The 23,389-nt window shown below is 41.3% G+C and overlaps 1 protein-coding gene across 1 annotated transcript; it reads left to right on the plus strand.

Moving 5' to 3' along the window:
* Nucleotides 1-1,689: 1,689 nt before the first annotated feature.
* LOC139662107 (apolipoprotein B-100-like) lies at nt 1,690-17,160 on the plus strand. The gene is made up of 27 exons (XM_071540704.1): nt 1,690-1,744; nt 2,375-2,487; nt 2,626-2,771; nt 2,914-3,061; nt 3,251-3,403; nt 3,950-4,074; nt 4,193-4,278; nt 4,389-4,836; nt 4,942-5,056; nt 5,146-5,292; nt 5,378-5,589; nt 5,729-5,924; nt 6,038-6,217; nt 6,303-6,506; nt 6,656-6,823; nt 6,953-7,158; nt 7,252-7,434; nt 7,551-7,686; nt 7,799-7,998; nt 8,087-8,259; nt 8,407-8,564; nt 8,657-8,766; nt 8,854-9,227; nt 9,417-15,446; nt 15,548-15,659; nt 15,846-16,062; nt 16,159-17,160. Exons 1-27 carry the CDS (start codon nt 1,690-1,692, stop codon nt 17,158-17,160), a joined length of 11,397 nt encoding a protein of 3,798 aa, XP_071396805.1.
* Nucleotides 17,161-23,389: the final 6,229 nt, after the last annotated feature.

A 23,389-nucleotide genomic window follows, 5' to 3' on the forward strand; every position in this document is an offset into this window, starting at 1 on the left:
TTGATGATTTTCCCGGGGGAGTTGAATCAGTCAGACGTCAGGGATTTGAATCCTATCTGCTGGTGAAAGTTGCAGCTTATCATGGGTATTTAAAGTCTGCTTTGCCAAACCCCGCCCAGCAAAAACTTATCAGGGGTTAATTTGTCACTGGCTATGATGTGATGACACCTAGACCTATCTTGAGAGTAAAGATAGTATGTGAATCCCATTGAAAGCATAATCGTTATACTGTACAGTATGTTCAGCAAATATAAACTTACAAAGGTCCATTGTGCACTTACCATGATTGCACTTCCCCAATACCTAGAACTGATAGCAACTCACATGATTATGAAATTATGTGTTACTGAAGAAGATAGAATTGTAAAAGTGGTAATGCATGGTAAGTTCAAAAGGCTTTTCTTCGATAGGAATGGGACCTTGGTTGATAAGTAACCAATAGATTATATAGCCTACAGTTCAGTCAAAAACTCAATTTGTCCATTTTGGTCGAAAAAAAACATTTGAAGTTCTTCATTCAATATCTCTTAAATATATGGGATCCAGGCCATTTTGTGCTAGCAATCGTTTTGTAAGAGCAGGACTCACTTTTTGTAGATGGTTGACAAAATTTTGGAACATTTATTTCTCAAACTGATTTTGGATTGCCTTTGGTGTGCATTTTCATCCAACGAAGATAGCAAGCAAAATCACACATACATAAAGGGCAGAGACTATAGTCCAATAGTCCTCTGAGTAGATGGTTGATAACAACCTATACAAGTTCAATGTAATTACACCTTATCAATGCCCAGAGGCAGAAGCCCCACAGTTTCTGGATTGCATCTTTGAATAATTATTGTGATTGATTGATTTTGCAAGATGGTTCTGAACTTTATCACACACCAGGTAAAATGGGGACTCTGTGGATTTTGGGAATCTAACTGTTTTGATGGAGTCTTGTTAATTTAATCAGTTTTTAAAGTTTTTGCAAGAAAATAATGTAGTTGTCGGTAGAGTCCCATGGACGCAGAGTTTCCACCTAGTCCCCATCACTGGGTTTTGGTCTTTGTTTTATACCATCAGCATTCAAAATACATTCACCATTGAACTGATTCATTGTAGCAGGCATAAAATTATGGAAAAAAAACAAAAAACAAAAAAATTTCTCTCCTCCCCTGTAATTCATCTTGTGTGCCAAAATCCAAATCAGATTGGTGCAATATTAGACAGTGATTAAAAAAAAAAGCAGGTCACTCAGAGCCTAAAGATAGAGAGCTTCTTTTTTTTTAAATTAGTCGCTGAAAGAGTATGCTCAAGCTAATAACCTTTTAAACTGGCATGATATTGGTGAGCACCGTCTTATGTCTGAATTGTTCTGCTATATCAAAAATAAAGCACCTGTACTTATTTCTTTCTGCACTTTCTGCATTTCCCTTCTGCACAACGCCATTTGAATGTGTGTATGTATTTCAACCCAAAAAGACTGATTCTGCAAGTTGGCAATGGAAAGCTTTATGAAACTAGTTGCCTTTGTCCCTCCACACATACGTATGGAGTGGACTTTGGAACTGGGACAGTACTGTCTGTAATTCCCACCTTCCCTTCATATTGAACACCTTGGGTATAAAAGGCCTGTGCTGGGGTTCAGACCTCAGTCTCGTCCGAGTACTCACCAAGCCCATAGGAGAGAGCTGCAGTGAACCCATCATGGGGGACTCAAAGCTCTGCCTTTTGCTGCTCCTGAGCACAGTTGCCTTGACTTGTAAGTACCCTTCTAACTCTTTCTTACAGTATTTGATTTGGGTTTTCATGCTTATATTAGTAATACTTGAACCAACCAATTTTCTAGAGATGAGGTCCAGAATGAGATTGATTTTAAGTAGCGTTTTAATACACTTTATCATCAACATCAAAATTTTTGTGGTTTTTAATAGAATTACAGATTATGTTTGAACACTTTGAACTGAAATCTCTTTTGGCATAACAGTTTGCTTGTGGCAGCAAACAAATTCTGAGTGAAGCTGTTTCACTCATTTAATTGGCTTATGTTTACTTTTCAGATGCCCATGGATCATGCCTGCGTAAGTTACACTATTTTGAAATATTGATGAAAAATGTATAACAAAAATGGAATTTATGTGCCAGTTATGCAACAATTGTTTAAGCAACTGACTGAGCAACTCATTTTTTTCTCAATTTTTGCACTAACAAAAACATAACTGCACACATTTGTGCATATGCACACTATATGATTTCTTATCTGTTTGTAGTTTTTTAACCATGGTTAAATAACTCTAGTATTGCACTTTGAACATATTTAACATTGGCGCATTTTCTCATAGTACTGAGAGTGTGCTGAACTCGTATTTGAAATGATTATCTTCTCTAACAGTGAATCACAGGTACAAAGCCTTCCACAAGTATGAATACCTGTATGAAGCCGAGTCCCTGAATTCCATCAATGGTGCTTCACATCTCAGGAATGGACCTAAGGCCTCTTGCAAGGTAGATTCCAATCTACTTTGACAGCTGTATTTCAGATCATTTCACTATTATTCTCCATTGTACAGCATCCATTTAATGAGCATGTGTTTGTTTCAATGCCATATCCAGCAGGGAAAAGCTAAAATTATCTTTTAACAGGTTGAAATTGAAGTACCTCAGACTTGCAGTTTCATCATCCGCACCACTGGCTGTAGCCTGAGTGAGGTGGTCGACATGGATGCAGATGGCAACCCTGTGGTCAGACCTGCACCCAGCTCTGATGCCTTTGCTGCTGAAATGGAGATGTAAGTAACACTGTGTGAATAATTTTTTTAATTAGCTTAACAATTTTCTAGTTAAAAAGAGATTCCCACTCATATAAACACATTATGAACTAAAACACATTTGATGTATGACTTCATAATAAAAGTCTCGCATTTTGTTTAGGTATCCTCTTAAGGTTGTGGTTGAGGGTGTGTACGATGTGAAACTGTACCCCGAGGGGGGGGAGACAGCATCTATCCTGAACATCAAAAGGGGTATAATCTCTGCTCTGGCCGTGCCTCTGCTGGAAGAAAACAAGAACAAGAACATGGTAAGTCACCCACACATTATAGCCAAAAACATACACTTTATTTGTTAGAGCTGTAAGCCTGTATATTTTCAAATTAAACACAGCACTGCGTCAAGCAATAGTTGTTTCCTCAAATAGAATGAAGACAAAGACAACACTTTTCAACATTATCAGTAATAATATCCAAATCTCTTTTCACACCCCTTTCAGCCCACCATCCACGGCATGTGCAAGACCCAATACTCTGTCAATGCTAGAGAGGACATTGCTACCGACATCAGCCTGACCAGGGATCTGTCCAGGTGCGACAAATTTGTCCCCATGAGAGACCACACCAGCCCCTTGGCCCTTATCTCTGGCATGGTAAGACATCCAAGTGCTATAGTTGGTCAAAACATCAAAATATCAAGACATGTTATCGTGACATTTTCATAAAAAATGTATTCACACTTTGCTACTCTTCATTGCTGATTGAGAAAACACAGTAATGATTCAACCTATACCCTGTTCATGACAGCTTTTACATTTGCTACATTTGTCACTCTAAATACCCGGTGTCAGGTAGTCTTTCCAGGGAAAAATCCTCAGTCGCACAGAAAGTGATGTGTTTTCTGTTACAATGAGCAGCTTATTTGGAATAAGTAGAGGATAAGAAATGGGTAATTAGCATGAGCAGTGATAGCTACCATGGCTAAACAGACAAATAAAGAGTGCTACCAACAGAAACACAAACTTCATCAACAGAAAATCCAAGGAAAAAAACATCACAGTGATTTCTGGGAAGTGCAGTCAGTGCAATGACAGCAATGACCGCTTATCACCAAAAATGTTGCCAAAAAAACAACAAGAATCTTGTGGATTACCACTTCCATTTCAAATAATCCAGAAAAATCTTCTGTCCTTTTTCAGCACTACCCTCTTGCCCAGCTGGTCAGGAGCTCTCAAACCTGCAACTACCAGTTTGACAATGCAAACAAGCACATGACCTCTGGGTCCTGCACTGAGAACCACATCCTGGTGCCCTTCTCTCACAAGTAAGTCAAACCTCATACTGCTCTCTAAAATTATACCTTGTTCCACTGAGTGCTTGTACTGATATGTCTTGCCCAGGAGTTCTGTAGTTTTTCTCAACCCTGTATTGTCTGCCCATAGGGGAGAATATGGAATTACCAATGTTGGCAAGCAAGAACTGACTCTGCTGGGAGTTTCTGCTCACAATGATAGAGTATTTGACTACAGTAAGCACCTCCTTTCATTTATCTTTTTATTTATGGTTTAATTTTTTTTTTTCAAATTGTTGCTGAAAGCTACGATTGCCTCATTCCAACTGTGCTTTTGTGTATCATAGGTGAGGCCGATGTCAAGGGTCTGCACATGGAGGCTGCTGAGGACAAAAGTGTTATCCAGGATAAGGATGCTGGTCTGGCTCTCCTGACAGAACTGGCCACTCTGCCCGAGACTGAGGGCGAAAGGAGGGCCCACCTCTTCCACAAGCTTGTTATGATGGTCCGTGGGATGAAGACTCAGACCTTGAGCAGTGTCATTCCCGAGGCCCTTGAAGTGTCCCGTGCCCTGACCTTCCAGGTTCTGGCCCAGTGTGGTACCCCTGAGTGCAGCAGCGCCATCATGCAGATCCTCAGGACCTTCGACAGCTCCTCACTTGAGGTTGATGCCACTGTGTTCGCTATGGGACTGGTGTCCAACCCCTCTCCCCTTCTGATTAATGACATGCTGGAAATGGCTCAGTACAAGCCAAGCAAGACCATCATGTATGCCCTGAGCAATGTTGTCAAGAAGTGAGTGAAGATATGTTATTAAAATACTGTGTGTTGAATAAATACCACATCAGAAATTTTACCATAGCCCTAATTTTCAATTGTATTGCTTTTTTTCCTTAATAGATTCTACAAAGCTGAAGACAAACTTACCCCTGAAATCTACGCTGTTGCTCGGTTCATGGGCTCCCAGCTGGGTGACTGCACTGGTGACAGTGACCATACTTTCATGACTCTGAGAGTGAGTGACCATCTCCATTCCTTCATGTCTTAATTTATTGAAAGACGGTAAATGAAAGATCAAAAGAATTAACTGGTCTCTCATTTTAGGTTATTGGAAACATGGGTGCAGCCATGGGAGCTGCCGGTCCTGCTCTGAGGGCCGCTGTGATCCAGTGTGTGAACCAGCCTGCTGCTTCCCTGGCTGTCCAGCAGGCTGCCATCCAGGTCTACAGGCTGACTCCAGTCCCTGAGGAGGCAAGTCAACTGTTTAACAGAATATTTTAAATATTATTTCTATGTTAATTTCATTCTTCATGAGGGATATATTTTTTGGTCACAGGACAGAGAGGTTCTAATGCAGGTCCTTCTGGACAGCGCTAGCCCCCTGCAGAAGCGTGTTGCTGCATATCTGGTACTGATGAAGGACCCTCAGCCAAGTGAACTGGCCCAGCTGGCTGCTGCCCTGCCCAGTGAGCAGGACCAACAGGCCAAGAGCTTTGTCATCTCCCACATTACCAACATCTTGTCCTCAACTGACCCCGAGACCCAAGAGTAAGTGAAACATCTTAATGACATTTGCTGCATTAGCTAATAAGATAAATGATAAGAAGACGTCTTTTTATTCATTTTATTTTATGCTCACCATCACTGGTTTAATCATAACCTCTTTGTCTGTCTTTCTTTCCTACAGGCTGAGGCAGAAGATTCTTGAAGCCCTGCAGGGTAATGAGATTGGAACCATCATGGACCCCATCAAGTTCTCTCGCAACTACAAGATGGGCTCCGTGGAGGGCAACATGATCTTTGAGGGTACCAGCTACCTGCCCAAGGAGGTCATGCTTGAAATGACCCTGAAGGCATTCGGCTATGACATTGACATGATGGAGGTACGTGAAAAAAAATAACTTTCTTTAAAGATGTAATAATGATGTTTTTGTTTAGTTGTCAAAAGTGATCTGTCTGCAGTTTACAATAAAAACAAGAATTCTTACATTTCCAGATTGGCATGGAGGGCAAAGGACTTGAGCCAACTGTTGAGGCCTTGTTTGGAGAGAACGGATTCTTCCCTGACACCGTCCTGAAGACCATGTATTTTGTCTCTGACAAGATGCCACATGAGGTCAATGAGGTCCTGAGGAACATGCTGCCTGCTCTCAGGAATGATAGAGGGAAAAGACAGGTAACCCAAAATTCACACTTTGACTTATCAAAATGCAAAATATGATCCTAATAATCATGATATCGTCTCAATCCCATGTCCTCAGACCACCCAGAACATCATGAGAGAAATTGGACGCAACCTCAACAAACTGGTGAGGGAACTGAAGGCCCAGGAGGCCCCTGAGGCCATGGTTTATTTGAGGCTGCTGGGAAATGAGCTGGGATACCTCAAGACCCGTGACATGGAGGAGATGGCCTACTCTGCTGCCATGATGGCTGACAACATGATGAAGATGCTCCCTATGGATGTATGTTCAAGTTACAAAGTGTCAAAGAATCATTCACAAAGTTGTTCACTGTCACCTGCTTTATCCATGTTTGCTAGTTTTCACTGAATGTTCTGTTTATCTATTGTATTATTGAACACTTGTAATATGTGTTACTATATTTCCAACAGCTGATGAAGGGTATGATGACTAAGGCTGACAACACAATCTTTGCCCACTACATCTTCATGGACAATGAATTCTTCCTGCCCACTGCCACCGGTGTGCCTCTGAGGATTGCCCTGTCTGGTACCTTCACCCCTGGGATCAAGGGTGGATTTAAGATTGCTCGAGACATGGTAAACCTTCATTTTTGAAATGATTTACATAAGTATGTTTAGCATTCAGATATACTGTAAGTTTACCATCTGGTACAGTATCTCTGTTGGGTTTACAGCTCAGTTCCCTCCCCCTATGTTTCTGCACAGAGCGAGGTTACCTTCATGCCCTCTGCTGGCATTGAGTTTGTGACTCAGGTTGGCTCCCACATCCCTGAATACATTAAGTCTGGACTGGAAATGCACACCAGCCTTTTCCACGAGAGTGGGCTGAGTGCCAAGGTCTCCATGGGAAGCGACAATGTCAAGCTGACCATCCCTGCTCCCAGGAACCCTACTAAACTCATCAGCATCACGTAAGCCTGAGTAGAACTTTTATGCAAATATTTGAGGGGCTGTTATACCTGTGATTGCAACATTCTTGATTTCTACGTTCATTTCAAATATAGAAACACCCTGGTGGCAGTGACTGGAGCTGAGGTAAAGACTATCCCCCCTATGGTGAACGACAAGGTTGATGTTAGTGAGTGCACTCCCTTCTTCGCTGGAATGAAGTACTGCACTGCCCTGCAGTACACCGATGCTTTCTCTTATGACACGACTCCCTACTTCCCCTTCACTGGAGACAGCAAGTAAGCGAGACCCTCTAATCCACAAACAAATATTAATGTTTTAAAGTAAATGAATTAAGATTGATTGATTCATTCATTCATTCATTCATTCATTTAATTCCTATTTACCTTAATAGGATTGCTGTGGAACTCCATCCTACTGGTGAAGTCACTGAATACACTGCCACCATTACCTATGAGCTCCTCAAGGAGGGAGATGGGGGCCGGCAGAAGGTTGACTCTGTGAAGATGATTCTGAGGGCAGAAGGTAATGTATGATTTGGTGAAATCTTATCCTCATCATCACCGGATCCATTTAGTGAAAGACTCAAGTTTAGTGGAGTCTTTCAATTTTACTGTTTTTTGGCTAACACCAGGTGCGGAGCCCACTGAAGCCAGAGCAGTCATGAAGTACAACAGGAGGAAGCATGTCATCACTACTGACATCCAGATCCCTGACTATGATGTGGAGGCTGGATTCAGACTGGGTGTTGTTAGCAACACCAAGGGCAAAGGAACTCACTCCATCTACCTTGACCTTGTAAACAAGAACATCCCTCAGCTCTCCCTGGTTGGCCGTGCCAAGTAAGAAATCAGTCATATCCTTATCAAATAACATAAATATCATCCTCATCATTAAAAATATGCTGACTCATTGGTCTATTTTTCAAAGTCTGAAGGCCATGAAGGAAGCTATGCTGCAAGTCCAACTTCTTGTCCCTATGATCAATGCTGATGCTACAGTCACAGCCAACCTGAAGCGTGATGAGGAATTGGAATTAGAGCTTGAGAGTGACATCAAGCTCCTGGGGGCCACCTCTGACCAGAAAATCACAATGAAATATGGTATTATGTTTTTCCAGTTACTCAATTTTTTCAGAACCTCACATAATCACTTCATAATCACTTAGAATTGCTTACTAGGTAGATGGGTGCATGTTTTTGCTTAGATTAACTTTTCAGGGTTCTATTCATCATTCTTTATTTTTATAGATGACAGCAAGATTGAGGTTGAGGTCAAGTCTGATATGAACTCTGAGATCCTCCTTCCATATTCTGACCTGGTTGACAAGTATGGCAATGATCTTCTTGACATGCGGGTGGGGGAGACTGACATGAAGGTCCGTCACATTCTCGTCAAGTCTGTGGAGGTATGAAACTTGGATTTCACAAATATCTTGACCAACAGAATTTTAGTTTCAAATATGAAGTCAGCATAAAACAAGTACTATTTGTTTCTCAGGCAATAAATAACTACATGGAGAAGTACACCACTGATATCCCTTACATTCAGAACTTCAGAGTGCCTGATATGCCTGAGATTTCTCTGCCAGAGAAACTGTTCCTGAATGGGTAAGATTAAAAAAACTCAAGGGTCATCATTTAATTATGTGCAAATTATTCCAAAAATTTATTTTCTCTTTTTCCATTTTTAAACAGTGAGGCAAAGGTAGTCTACCACTTCAACAACGAGCACTTCACCATTGCTATCCCTCTCCCTCTTGGAGGAAAGTCAACAGAGGAGCTAAACTTCCCACCTGCCTTAACCACACCCCACGTGTCTATGCCCCAGTTTGGACTGGAGATCGTCTCCATGGAGATTCCCATCCCAGAGCTTTTTATCCCTGAGAGCCTTTCTGTGTCTGTGCCACTCTTTGACAAAGCTGAGTTTTCAACTGTGGTGAAGAGCAACCTCTATGACTTGGAGGCCTCAATGGCTGCCGGCAAAGATGTTGTGGCGACACCAAGCTACTCAGCTATGTTTGATGTGAAAGGAACCTCCTCATTCGATATCCTCTCAATAAAGATGGAAGGTATTTAATAGTGAATATCAATAATGAATTCAGAATTTGTTGCATGATAGTTGCATGATAATTGCTGTTGTTTTTAATAATTGTGTATATCGCATAGCAGCAAATTTTGTTTTTTTTTTCTGTGTGCATTGTCTATGCAATTATGAATTATCATCAATTATCTTTTTCTTCCCTTTCTTCTTTTTTTAGGCTCTGGAATGTTGGCCAACACTGATTCTATCAAAGCCCAATTGAAAAGCTCTTTGGTACATAAATTCATTGAAGCCAGTATTACTGTCATTGAGGATGCCACTTTCACAGACAAATTCAATTTGAAATCAAGCAGCAAGATTGAAGCCACAAGTCCCTTCGGTCTCAATATTGCCCTAGAACACACTGGCATGGCTGGCATCAACACTGAAGAAATCTCTGCTGATAGCAACCTTGAGGGAACAGTCAAGGCTGGACCCATCTATGGCAACACAATTTCCACCCAATCTTTTATCATCTTCCCATTCAGGCCAGAGGCAAAGATTGATTCTATTCTGAAGATTGACTCTACAGTCGTTCAGGCCGAGAACACAATTGCAGCAACCTTTGCCAATGGTGAACTCTCTGTTGTGTCCAACACCAATGCTTTCGAAGACATCCTGACCCACACTGCTGAGCTTTCCTTCAAAGACCAGAAGCTGTCACTGAAATGTGATACGAATGCGTTTGCTCTTGGCATGAAGATCCGCAATCAGGCAGAGGCCTCTGCCGGTGCAGGTGAAGTCATCATGAGGATGGAGACCAACGCAGAACAATCTGAAAACCGTATCTACTGTCTGCTTTCTGCCTCCCTTGATGTCAATGGTCTGGCTGCGAGCAGTGATGCCACTGTGAAGCTCCTCGAGAATGAGGCTATTCACAAGGCTACTCTGACAATGAACAAGGACGGTTTGGCTACAAGTGGAACAACCACCCTCCAGAGCCCCCTGACCCTGGAAAACACCTTCAGTGCTGGACTTGATGCCTCAAAGGCTACTCTGTCCATCAACAACAAGGCTGCAATGTATGACATCAAGGTTGATAATGCCAACACCCTGGCCATGACTCTCTCTAGCTTTGACTTCAACTCAAAGACTGAAGCCAGTGTAAGTGAGCATGCCTCTTATACTCATGACATCACCATCGACCTGAAGCCCTACACTGCTTCTGCAAATGTCAATAACAACCTGAAAGTGCTGGCCACCAACTTCATTAATGAAGCTCAGCTGAAGGCAGAGCTCTACAAGATGGACCTGACTGGAAGCCTGAAAGCCATCTGTGGTGAGGAAGAGATCAAGCACACTTATGAGGTAAATTATGCTGACCTGACTGCCAATGCTAAGTGCAGCACCACTGGAAAACTGTTTGGAACTCACATGAGCCACAACACTGAGCTTGAAGTTGTTGGTCTTGCTGCCAGGATCACCAATGATGCCCGCTTCAACTCTCAGCCAATGCGCTTTGACCACACTATCCGTGCCAGCATCATTCCCTTTGACTTCAACCTTGATGCCATCTTTAATGCCGATGGTGACCTGATCATGTACGGAAAGCAGAGTGCCCAGCTCTATGGCAAGTTCCTCCTTAGGGCACAGCCCCTGGCATTTGCAACCTCGCATGAATACAGAGCCTCAGTGAGCCAGCAGATGGATAATGGTTTCTCCCTGGAGACCACTATTGACAACAAGATGGACACACTCCTTACTCCTCAGGAACAGAAAGCCACACTGATAATGAAATCGAAGGTGAACAACCATGCCCTGAACCAGGAAGTTAATGCCTACCACAATGCAGATAGGCTTGGAGTGGAGATGTCTAACACACTCCTTACTAGCCTTTTCAACACACCTTCTAGTGAAAACCAGGAGTTTGCTATCTCTGGCTTCCTGAAATATGATAAGAGCACAGAGAGCCACATGATTCAGTTGCCTTTCATTGAGAATTTCCCAGCTCTCCTGGAAGACATCAAGATCATTGTTGTGAGCATGGCAGAGGCACTGCAGAACTACATCAGCAATGAAGACATAATGGCTAAGTTAGAGGCTCTTCCTCAGCTTGTGAGTGACTTTGTTGCCCAACTGAACATTGAAGGCAAAGCAGTTCAGTTGAAGCAGTACCTGATTGCTTTCTTCCAGGAATATGCTATTTCCACTCAAGACTTGGAGGTTTCTCTGTTGAACCTAAAGGCTGCTGTTGAGAAACTCCTCACTGAAATTGCATCCCGTGTGGAGATCATTGTTTCTGCTACCAAGGAAATAATTGCAAGTGGTACCTTGTCTGAGAATGTAATCAAGAGAGTCAGCCAGGAGCTGAATGTTTTCCTCGAAGAGTACGACATCAAAGCTATTACCGTTGCTGTGATTGATGCCATTGAAAAGGTAATTAAGCAGATTGACCTGCAGAAACTAACTCAGACTAGCCTTTCCTTCCTTCAGGATATTGAAAATGCGTTTGGTGTCAAGGCAAAGTTGGAGACTGTTGTGAGCAAGCTGAAGGAGTTCATTGAGAGCTTTGACCTTACCAAGTTTGCTGAAGAACTGAAGAGCTACATTTCATCCCTCAACCTGGAAGCACATATTGAGGAGCTGATGGCACAGATTCCAACAAACCTCTTTGGCTCAACAGTTGAAACTCTCAAAGAGCTCATCGCCCGTTTTGACATCCTTGAAAAGTTCAACACATTCCATAGTAAAATGAGGGAGTTGATTGTCAAGTTTGAGCTTGATAAGAAGGTTGAGGCAATCTTGGAAAAGGTTGTGGAGCTGATCAAGCAGTTCAAAATTGATGAAACTATCCAGGTTATAGCTGACAACCTGAAGGCCACAGACATCTGTGCTAAAGTTATGCAAGTCATGGAAGAAGCCATCAACTATTTGAAGGCCACTGAAATGAAGCATGTGATTGAGCAACTGAATTTTTATCTTGACACCATTGTGCAAAAGCTCAAGTCTTTCAATTACAATGCTTTTGCCAATGAGGTAAACCAGTTGATTTCTGCTTATATTACTCATGTGAATGAGCTGATCAGGGCACTTGAACTACCCCAGAAACTTGAGGCAACAAGAGATTTTGTCAACTTTGTCTTATCCTCTGTTAGGGGCTTAATGGAGCAACTGAGGGAAATTAAGATTGCAGAAATGATCAAATCTATTAAGGATGCCATTGACCAGGCTGTGCTTAATGACCTTAAGGTGATCTCTATGCACCTGAAGCAAAAGATCAGTGAAATGGATGTCAAATCTGAGATAACCACTGTCCTGCACCTGATGAGTGAATACCATGCCAAGGCTATGAATATTGTCACTGATGTGTTCACTAAAGTGATTGAGATCATTCATAAGATGGCTGCTGAACAAAAGATTGTCAGCGAGGTTAAGCAAATTATTGAGGGGCTCATCACTGAACTGAAGAAAGCTGAGCTGAACATACCATCCTTCACTTTCCCTCTCACTGACCTTGTTGTGCCCTCCATGAAGCTCAGCATGGACAAACTTCATGAATTTAAACCCCCAACACAGCTGGACATCCCTGAGTTTACCATCTTGGGCTTCCACACTGTGCAAGCCACCATCATCTCTATTGATGACATTAAGCAGAGAATCATTGAGCTTATTGATTTCATTGTCAACTTTGAGATCAAGATGCTTGATGTAAATGCTTTGTTTGGAGACCTGACCATGAACTACCTTCCTGCTCTGCCAGAGATTTCCCTCCCTGAGATCACCCTTCCCGAGATCTCTTTCCCTGCTCTCCCTCATGTCCCAGCAGAGAAACTTGTTGAGACTCTCCAGATTCCTGAGATCAAGCTGCCAGTCATCCCTAGTGAGTTCATGATTCCAGGATTTGGCAAACTGTATGGTGAGATCAAAGTCAACTCCCCTATTTACACTATCAGAAATGCTGCTGAGGTGCAGAGCTCTCTTGATGGAGACAATACTCGTCAGCTGACAGCTTTCGTGACTTCCCAGGGAACATCTCTCAACTTCGAGATCCTCAATTTCAACCTGGATTCCACCGCTCGCATTGCTATCCCCAAGATGCATCGTGTGATTGCTGCCGAGAGCCTTAAGTTCACTCACGCTGCTCTTGCACTGGACCACCATGCTTCTGTGACCTTTTATGATCTCTCTGCCCAGGCCTCAGCCAAAACCACAGTGAAGGCCACCACTGCACCATACAATGCTGAGCTTGTGAATGAAGCCTTCTTAGCCACTAAGGGTGGTTTGTCTGCCACTATTGACACCACCTACAATCATGTGCTCAACTTCCCCATGATTGGCCTCACCAGTGAGACATCTCTCATCCAAAAAGCTGTGGCCCGCCAGGAAGGTACCACCATCACACTGACTGTTGGAAATGAGGGCACTACCAAGTTCAACTCTCATGACAGCACCCACAAGAGTGACCTACATTTCACCATCAACCCCAGTACAGCCAAGTTGACCTTCACTAGTGATACAGACACAGTCCTTCTGAAGATGAAACACACCCTCAGTGCTGAGTCTGTCATTCTCAGCTATTTCAGGTTTGATGCCCGTTCTGAATCAGAGGGCCCAGCAATCAAAAACAGCCTTGTAGTGGTATCTGGAAATGCCAACCTTCATGATATAAAGATTGAGCTGAAGGCAACCCATGACACAGATCTGGTTGGTACTGTCAGTGGAGTCCTGTCCAATGTAATCAATGTTGTTGTCTGTCCCACTGAGGTTGTGTTCAACTTCCAGAACAAGGGAAACACTAAGGTCAGTTTCCATGATGCTCTTACTGGAAAGGTGGATCTGCAGAATGATTACTCAGCGATCTTCAAGCCTGACATACAGCAGATCAACACTGTGGCTCTGGCCCGTCTCAATCAGTACAAACTGTTCTGTAACTTCACTATTGAAAACAACGAGAGGGAGGCTGGCATCTTTGCTGCTATAGATGGGGAGGCAAATCTTGACTTCCTGACTAGCCCCATCAGCATTCCTGAGATTGATCTGCCTTTTGTTGACTTCCGCACCCCAGCCATCAGTGATCTGAACTTATATGAACATACCGGGCTAAAGCATATCTTGACTACCACCGAGCAGACTATTGATGTAGATGCTAAGATTGTGTACCAGAAGAGCCAGATGACCCCCCTTGTTAATTTGATGGGTCTAATCCAGATTCCCTCAGCGGGTAACCTGATTACAGATCTGTCCTTCAAGTCTGCCATCATCAATCTGAATGTCAATGCTGGACTGCATGCTGAGGATGATCTTGTGTTCCGTCTGGGAGCAATCACAGCCTCTGTGTTTGAGAGCCTGAAAGCCAAACTCGATGGAACCACCAGTCTGACCACCAAGAGAGGAATCAAGTTGGCCAACTCCTTGTCCCTGGAAAATTGTCACATTGAAGGCACTCATGACAGCACCATCAGTGTGAGCACTGAGACTTTTGAAACCGCTGTCTCTGTGGCTACTGTTGCAAAGATTGCCCTGCCTGTACTCAACCTGGAAGCAAACCAGAATCTGGTTGCGGACACCAAGACCAAAGCAAATGCTGTGTCCACCTTGAAGCTAAAGGGTGATTTCAACATGCCCGAACTCAAGGCTGCCGGAAAGGCAGAGGCAGACCACAGCCTGAAGCTGGAGGGAACCTTTGAGTATGTTTCCATGGAGTCAACCACTAAGGCAAACATTGATGGCACAGTGCTTGAACACTATCTAGCTTTGGGAGTCCTGGACAATGAGGCTAATCTGTACCTGAATGGTGATGGCCTACGCTCCACATCCAAGGTAATTGCTGATGCCAAACTTACCCATGGTGCGACCAAAATCATTGGCATGGATGTGAATGAGAACCTGGCTGTTGAAGCCTCCCTGAGCCGTGTGTATGCAGTGCTGAAGTTTACTAGCAACAACGAGGCAAATGTGTTCACTTTCAACACCAAGGGAGAGCATGTTGCCCAGGCAACCATTGACCTTGCACCAACCTCTTCCTTGACTGCTGATATTGAGATTGATATGTCTCAGCCAAGTAGCCTGGGTGACCTTACCATCTTTGAGAAGACTGTTGTTGAAGTGACAGCCCCCAAGCAGAAAATCTCTGCCAATGCCAAGATTGTCACCCCAGTGTACATCACAAATCTGGCAGCTGAAGTGGAGGGTGATGCTCCAGTCTTCAAAGTCACCTTCAAATCCTCTGCTACCTCTGCCATTGCCTTCTTGGATTATGACCTGGACTGTGAGTTACCATATTTTCTTGTCAAGACAGTTTTACATTTTCAATGAGCAGTATAAATTGCTATTTTGAATTATTTACCTAAAAGCAATTTACTTCAACAGCTGCCATCACCACAAGCTTTGAGAATGCTGGCTTAAGCCTGACTGGCAAGGCTTTGTTGACCCATAGTGACCTGACCATGGACATTCAGCATACTTTTTCCCATGCTATGAGGTAACATTTGCAGTAATTTTTTCTCATTCACTCAGAATTTTAAATTGGCAATTTGACTATGTTGATTGCACATGAACACATTGATTTTTGTCCTTTTCCTATTCCAGGAAGGGAAATGTTCCATAATTATTCCTCATAAAATAGCTGTTTTTTGTATTGGTAGAATTACCTTCTTCTTTACTACAGAAAAGTGACAATTCCTGTTTGTCTATTCAGCGCTCCCCGTCTCACACTGAACATGGACATCACCAGCCCTGCTTTCACTGATGTGAACTTCCGTTATGCTGCCCGCAAAGATGGGATCAGTGCCTCCATCTCCATCCCATCCACTGGCTTCCTGGGTCTTCAGTTCCATGGCAGGGTTCCATCTCAGATGAATGTCAGGCTTTATGGTCGTTATGCTGTGAGTATCTCATATTGATATTTTGGTGCACAATTAATAATAGGTTATAATGATCAAATAGTTTTGGTCTCATTTTGTGTGTTTTTTACTAAACAGTTTGCCCCTGAGAAAGATGTTGACATCTTCACCATCAGAGCTTCTGCCAAGGATGGTGATAAAATGAATCTGAATGTTGTCTTCAACATGGAGACCCCTGACATCATGATCAGTGGACTACAGGAAAGGCTTCCTGCCATCACCTCTTCTCTGACCAGCTTTGCTGAGAAGTATCAGCTCTTCAGACATGCAGCGGAGCTGAAAAGTGCTACGATCAACTATATTGAGGAGGCCTACAACACCGTCAACAACCATGCCCCACATCTAAGCCAGCTCTCCATCCTCTTCAGGAACACAATTGTCCAGTACCAGAAGACTGTCCAGGTCTTCCTAGATGCTGCCATCAAGGTCCTGAGGGAGACCCAGTTCAAACTGCCTGGCTCTGATGAGATGACCACTGTCCCTGAGGTCCTCAAGAAGCTGACCAGCAGCATTGCTGCTATGCTAGAGAGGGTCATCCAGAGAATAGTTGTTAATGTTGAGTATGCTTTCAATGTCATGATTGACATGATCAGTAACATTCAGGTCACTATGCCCATTGGTGATGTCATGACTGGGGCCCAGATAATCGACCAGATTAAAAACACAGTGAAGACCATGCTTAACCATATTGTGGATCTTGTGATGCACCTGGAGAGCCTAGACATGATCCTGGAGAAGCTGGGTGAGTCCCTGAAGGCCATCGTTAACAAAGCTCAGGACTTTGTTGACAACACGCTTAAGTCTGACATCCTTGATGCCATTGCTATCTACATCAATGCTTTTTATGGCAACCTTGTAAGCCTGATGAAAACTATCACAGAGTATGCCAACACAGTTATGGACATGAAGTATGTGAATGGCGCCATTGATTACATTCTGGAGGTGGTCAGATCTGTGGTGAACCACTTCAACCACACAATATCTGATTTTCTGCAGCGGGATCCTGCTGACTTCAAGGCTTACGTGAAATCTGAGGGTAGAAGGCTTGAGATTAATCTTCCATTCTACCTCCACCAGTAAGGGCTAAAGGGCTGAAACTGGACTCTATGAAACACCACCATCTAAGAATAAAGTAGGGTGTTAAGCGATATTTAAAAAAAAAAAAAATGTTGGATGAACATGCATCAGTGGTGTTGAGTATAACAACCTGTATCGACCGAAGTGCTGAAACAGTCCCACTTTTCTACCTCTCTGCATGATATTAGTGTGAAATAAAGTCTATTTACTGAATTGCTTTGTCTATGAATCCTTTATTTTCTCCCAAAAGTTTTCAATAATAATTTATTAGACTATCGGAAGTTGCACGTGGGCAGCCGATTTTATCCAACTTGGGTATCTACAAGACCATGCCAATGCATGAATACTTTCTACAGTTAAACAGGTGCAAAGTTATACTTGATTAAACTTATACTGCATACTTATATACTATCATATCCCATTTTGTCAGTCACAAATGATTATGCAAACTTTCTCAATGGAATGCTTATATCAAGAAAACATTTTGCACAAGGATAGGCCTAATAAACATGCGATTGAACATGTGCAGTGTTTTGATATCTAGTCATAGCCTACCTGCCCTTTGTTCAATAGATGGCAGTACCTCCCACATACACTGTTGTTATGTTGAACAAGCAAAGGCCCTGCATCCAATTGAGCAGTAGGTACCTGCTTAGGGCCCTAAGCAATATTCTCCTCCATATTCAGTTTGGTTCCGATCTCTAGGATCTAATTTCAGTCACTGCCAAGGGACCTGCAATATAGGTGTTCCTAAAGTGTACATGGCTTCTTACCTTCACAGGAAATGAAAAGAAAAAAAATGCAATACGTCATAGCACCTGGGAACTATGGAAGCTGATGAGAGCTAAAAGCGCTCAGTCCTTTTTGTCTTTGCCAAAACCTCTTTGTTGCCATGGCAGCTAGCAGTCAGCCTATTTTCACTCTAAACTGTTTGGATGTTTTAATTCTGCTCTGCGCTATTGATGATCGATTGTTCTTTACACTTTTGTTTTTTAACATGTTTCAGCATGTTAAGTATGTTCAAGTGTGTTGTGGCACAGTGTTAAATACATTTAACCTGATTTTTAATTCATTTCGATTTTTTTCTTTTGTTTGATGTCATTGTTTCTTCACTAGCAAATAATAATAATAAAATTTAGAGAAACACAGATGCTATGACTGTGGCTATATATTTAGTTTATTAAAATGTTATAATAGCATCAAGTCTACTAAGGACACCAATGTAACATTTGCTGCAGCTGACTTTACTGATAATTCTGTCTAAAGAAAGTGTTGTTCACCCTGATCACATGTGAGGTGAAGCCAAACACCAGCGCAGATTTTATTGTGCCTGAAATTTTGTGACCACTTTGCAGGGAATCCAGAGTTGGTCAAATTCGCTCGGACATCAGGGGATATGACCCCAGTCCGTCAGTGATTCTACTTAGCACAGTGTTTTCTATGCTGCAGGGATAGACACAGTTTTTAGTTCCATCATGGGATCTGAAACCAGATTAATAGATTGAGCTAACACATTGAGCTACTTGTCCTATGACTCCATTTCCTTTGTAATGGCTATTTTGATTTATTTAAATTTCCTTGTCATTTTATGCACCTTCTTATATCATTTTCCATCATGTTGCGTTTTGTTGTCATTTATATTCTGTTATCTGTTGTGTCCTGGCTTGTCATCTTGATGTTTTTGTTTATTTCTTTTGTTTTAAGGTGAGATATTTTTTCTGTGACCCTTTGGATGTTTGTTTTTTTTGTTTTTATCTCACCTACATTTTCACAGTTCAATTCTTTCTTTATCATAGTTATTTAATCACTGTTTTAGAACTTCACTTCTTTGTTTATCACTCTGCAGCTAATCCCAATGCTTACCGCTACCTGCCAGCCAACCAACCAGTCAATTTTCGAGGCAATTGTATAATGGGCTATAGAAATGTGATATCCCATATATGTAGGAAATACTCTTATTAGTAAATTGGTAATACTTCATTGTTTATTGACATTTTAGGGTTTGGGTTCCGATTGCCCCTACCTCAAATAAACAGCAAAAACTACAAAACTATTATGTTGATACTAATGAAGTGATCCACCTTATTTCAGGATATTATAATCTGTTTCTAAATCATTCTTGCAACAAGTGATCCTGTGATGGAAACAAGTGAAATTATCTTACCCCATTGGCAGATTTTTCTTTTTACTAGTCTTACTTCTTACTGTCTTGCACCTATCACAAGTATCAGTGCTGACTTTGAACATTGCAAAGGTTTTTGTACAGACTAAAGGTTTTAGTAAATCTGGGCCTCAGTGAATATTATACTTTATTCTTACATGATAGTCACATCAGTGACATGCATTGTAGCACCTTATGAAACTATTACAACTGGTATTACCTGTTATTAGTTCCAGATTGGTTCCAGAAAGTATAACCTCTTGTGGTTTTTGCACTGTGTATTGATACAGCAATAACACCTGAGAGGGATTTTTTTTACTATGATTATATAACGGTGATGCAACAGATATGAGGTGAAATCAAATACCATTGGCATCTTGGGTGTTGTTGCACTATGATAACATGGTCATAATGACTATAATAGACACATGAGGTGCTTATATTATGCTTATGATGTTACATGGTGCCTACGTTAAGCAGGCCTGCTGGTCATGGAGTTTCTGGAATATCATATTTTGAGAGGTGTATTTAAGAAAGTCGGGAATTTGATGAATTCTCTGGTGAAGTCAGGAAATATAAGAGGGATTTTACAAACATTGCATTAGATGATATTCAGGAAAGGATTTAATTAGGATTTCATCTTTTTTATATATATGTTACCATGTATCACTTAACCCGATTCTTAATCCAAACATAACATAACTCAACAGAGAAAGCCAAAACAATGGTACAAAACCTACAAAATGCATTCACAACAAGTTATGGGAAATAAATTGAAATAGCCCTGATCCAGATAATCATAATGATATCATTGGCCGTGTGAGAGTGGTGAGTGGGAGAGTTGTTGGTTAATTTTGTGAAAAACAAACGCCTGTAAGCCTGTTAATGTTTACTCTTTTTTTAATTCAGTCTGTAATTTGGTCATGGAAATTTGAAAAGGGGTCATGGAGAAGTCATGAAAAAGTTTTGGAATTTCATCAGTGAAAAGGTGTGGGAATCCTGTAGGCAGGTCATTGGTACTGATCAACAATCTCATCAACCGTCACAGATATCTTATGGTAATTTTGTGCTAGATGGCAGTAAAGATCTTACTTGACTGCCCCTTTAAAGGGATAGTTCACCCAAAAATTAAAATTCATTATCTAGTCCTCATGCCAGTACAAAATTGGGTGAGTGTTTTTTCTTCATACAACTTACCAGGAGTTCTCCAGGCTCACTGCCGGAGATGCTTTCTTCCAGACAATTGCAGTAAATGGAGGCCATTTACTGCAATTGTTCTCCTGGTAAGTTGTATGAAGAAAAAACACTCATCCTCATCCTGGCATGAGGATGAGTAGATAATTAGAATTAAAATTTTTGGGTGAACTGTCCCTTTAAGTTTCCTGCCCTGGTCTCAACCTACAGATCTATCAGATGCTTCCTTGGACACTTATGTAGCTCAACCAACCATGTTCGAAAACAGGACACTGCATACTAACTGTTCTCACTGTCACCCTGAAGCCAGTCGTCGAACAACTTCTGTATACCTTACTCAAAAGTCTGTCTCATATCTCCAGTTTGTACCAAGTGCAGCGGCTAGGACTCTTACTGCAGCAACAAGATCACCCCAATGTTAGAACTGCTCTTAACTTTTTCTGATCCCTTTTAAAACAAGGATGGTCTAGCACCAAACTACACCACAGACCTCAAGCAGATTCCTAATGACTGTTCCCAAGTCTAGATTAAAAACAAGACACAATCTAGGCTTTGCCATCAGCTCTTAGACTTTGGAACGACCTGCATGTGGAGCTTAGGCAGGCTAAATCACTTTCTTCTTTTAAAGCACCTCACTTTTATAGACTTGCATTTATGTAATGTACTTTTATTAATTAGCTTACTTTGCTTATATTGTTTTTTGCTTTTACTGTTTTTACTGATTTTTTTTTTTTTTACTCCTATACTCCTGTTATGTTATTACCTGTGATCCAGAAATGTATACTTATCCATAAAAATCTTTCCCTGTTCATTCTCCATAAACCTGCTCCAAATTAAGATCAATGTAATCCAGCGCACACCGGGATTGTTCAAATTGACTTTTTTAGTTTAATTCATATAAAATATTGGGGCGAACAACGCGTTTCGCATTGTGGCTTCTTCAGGTTCGCTCTTCAGGTTCTGCTCCAAATTAATTTCAGCTATAAGCTTCAGACGAGTTCAGCTGGTTGACATCCACACTGGCAGCAGAAACCACAGGAAACTTTCTGAAGATACTGATTATTGTTCATCTTAGTTGTATGATCACATTTTGTTTATAATGCCACCTCGTGTCTCCTGTTGAACCATATTGATTTGGTGAGCTCTCATTTTTTTTCACAACACAAAGCAATCTGGCCAATCAAGCGATCCCCATGCTTGAAACAGAGCAGATGGTCTTGTCAGCTGCACAGAACGACCTTTGACCTGAGATGATAAGTCCGTGGGCCAGAGAGACAAATTAACCCCACAGGGCTTATTTGGGGTGGCAAAAATTAATTCAGATTTCCATTATAATACATATTTCTGTTTCATGTTGTGATATGATAGAATGCAAAGCAACTAGTCAAAGATTTAATAAGATGGTGCAAAATTTCTTGTTCATACCAACCAGATTACCTGTTCTATGGTTGTGCAAAACTTGAATTGGATTATTTACACGATTGCAACAATATTCATTTTTTAATATAAGTTGTTATTTTAACTGTGAAAATATTTATTGTGTTCATTGACTACAGTGATCTCTCTAATATGCTGTTTTTACTGCAAAATGTATTACATTTAGATTTTTTTTTTTTTCAAGATTGATTTCATTTGATTAAAATCTGGTCATGTGTTATTCAAAAGAAACTTGTATTTGTGGCCCTTTGCTCCAGGCCCAGTGACATATTTTCTATATAGTAATGTTGCTCAGTCCTCTCTTGTTACTCTTATGCAACTGTCTTCATGCTTCAACTGTCATGCTGTGTTCTTCTGCCTGATTAACTTATCTTCTCACTCTAGAACACAGATTACATTGACAGAGTTCACTTCTGCTGTAATCCTGATCAAAGAGTTTTCCATAGACTTTTCTTAGGAGGTGAAAGGTTAGCCAACAGTGTTCACATTGTGACTGTTTTCTCAGCTTCAGTAGACTTCAGGTCTAGAAGCTTCTGTATGAATGCTCACCCTGTATTATGGTACAAAGGATTATAACTTCAAATCTTGGGGGGAATATGCTTAAGGGGTATTAATTAATTTACAATTACTATACAGTAAATGTAACGCTATGGGTCAGTTTCACAGACATTTGAGTTCATGCCAAGAGTACTGTACTGTAGGCCTTAATCTGGAGCTAAATTATATCCTTTAATTGGCTTTCATGAAGTGTCAGAAGAAAGTTTCTTCAGAAGACGTACAATGACATAAATGTACTTTGTTCTGTTTCAGTGGAGTTAAATAAAGCCATGGACAATATTGGACACAATGTAAAAAAAAAAAAAAGATATAGAAGTCCTTAAAGATGAAGTACTTTTTAAAAATCATTTTATATAAGACAGTTTTTGCCTTAAAATGTCCTTATTTAAGTTATTCCTGATGCATATTCAATTTAATTAAATTGTTAGGGATATTTTTTTTTGTTTTAGTATGCCTATGACTGTTTCTAATTTGATAAACATCGAACAGCAATGTGGGACAGCATCTAGATCTGCTGATGTTGCTAAGAGACAGTAGTCAGTAGGTCCTTGTTGAACTGCACATGTCTGTGATGCCTGTGAAACCTTTATAGGCCAGCTATGAGCCCATCCTATAGGGAAAAATGTATTTTGTGATAAAGTATTATCTTGTGTGTGCAATATGCTATTGTGTGTGCACAATATATAAAATGTGCTTGCGCTGCATAAACAGTAATAAGTTAATATATAGGGCCATGGCCTTCTCTGAGATGTGATGTAGGAAAATTGTTGAGCAATACAAATCCTTTATAAAGTCTATAATAACCCTCGAGTCTCCATATTGGCAACGATATAGATCATTAACTATCAGCGTCCTTGTCAATTGTTTCTTACTAACAATTGT

This window comes from Centroberyx affinis, unplaced genomic scaffold (assembly GCF_046629955.1).
Source record: "Centroberyx affinis isolate AG114_WGS23_722 - 3 ecotype Tasmania unplaced genomic scaffold, CSIRO-AGI_Caff_v1 ptg003709l_1, whole genome shotgun sequence".
NCBI lineage: Eukaryota > Metazoa > Chordata > Actinopteri > Beryciformes > Berycidae > Centroberyx > Centroberyx affinis.

What these genes read in the sequence shown, in the direction of transcription:
- LOC139662107 (XM_071540704.1), top strand. Translation starts at nt 1,690, where the DNA reads ATGGGGGACTCAAAGCTCTGCCTTTTGCTGCTCCTGAGCACAGTTGCC. An exon ending in TGGCCCTTATCTCTGGCATG is followed by an intron (nt 3,404 to 3,949) that starts GTAAGACATCCA and finishes GTCCTTTTTCAG; the next exon opens with CACTACCCTCTTGCCCAGCT. An exon ending in CCCTTCACTGGAGACAGCAA is followed by an intron (nt 7,435 to 7,550) that starts GTAAGCGAGACC and finishes TTACCTTAATAG; the next exon opens with GATTGCTGTGGAACTCCATC.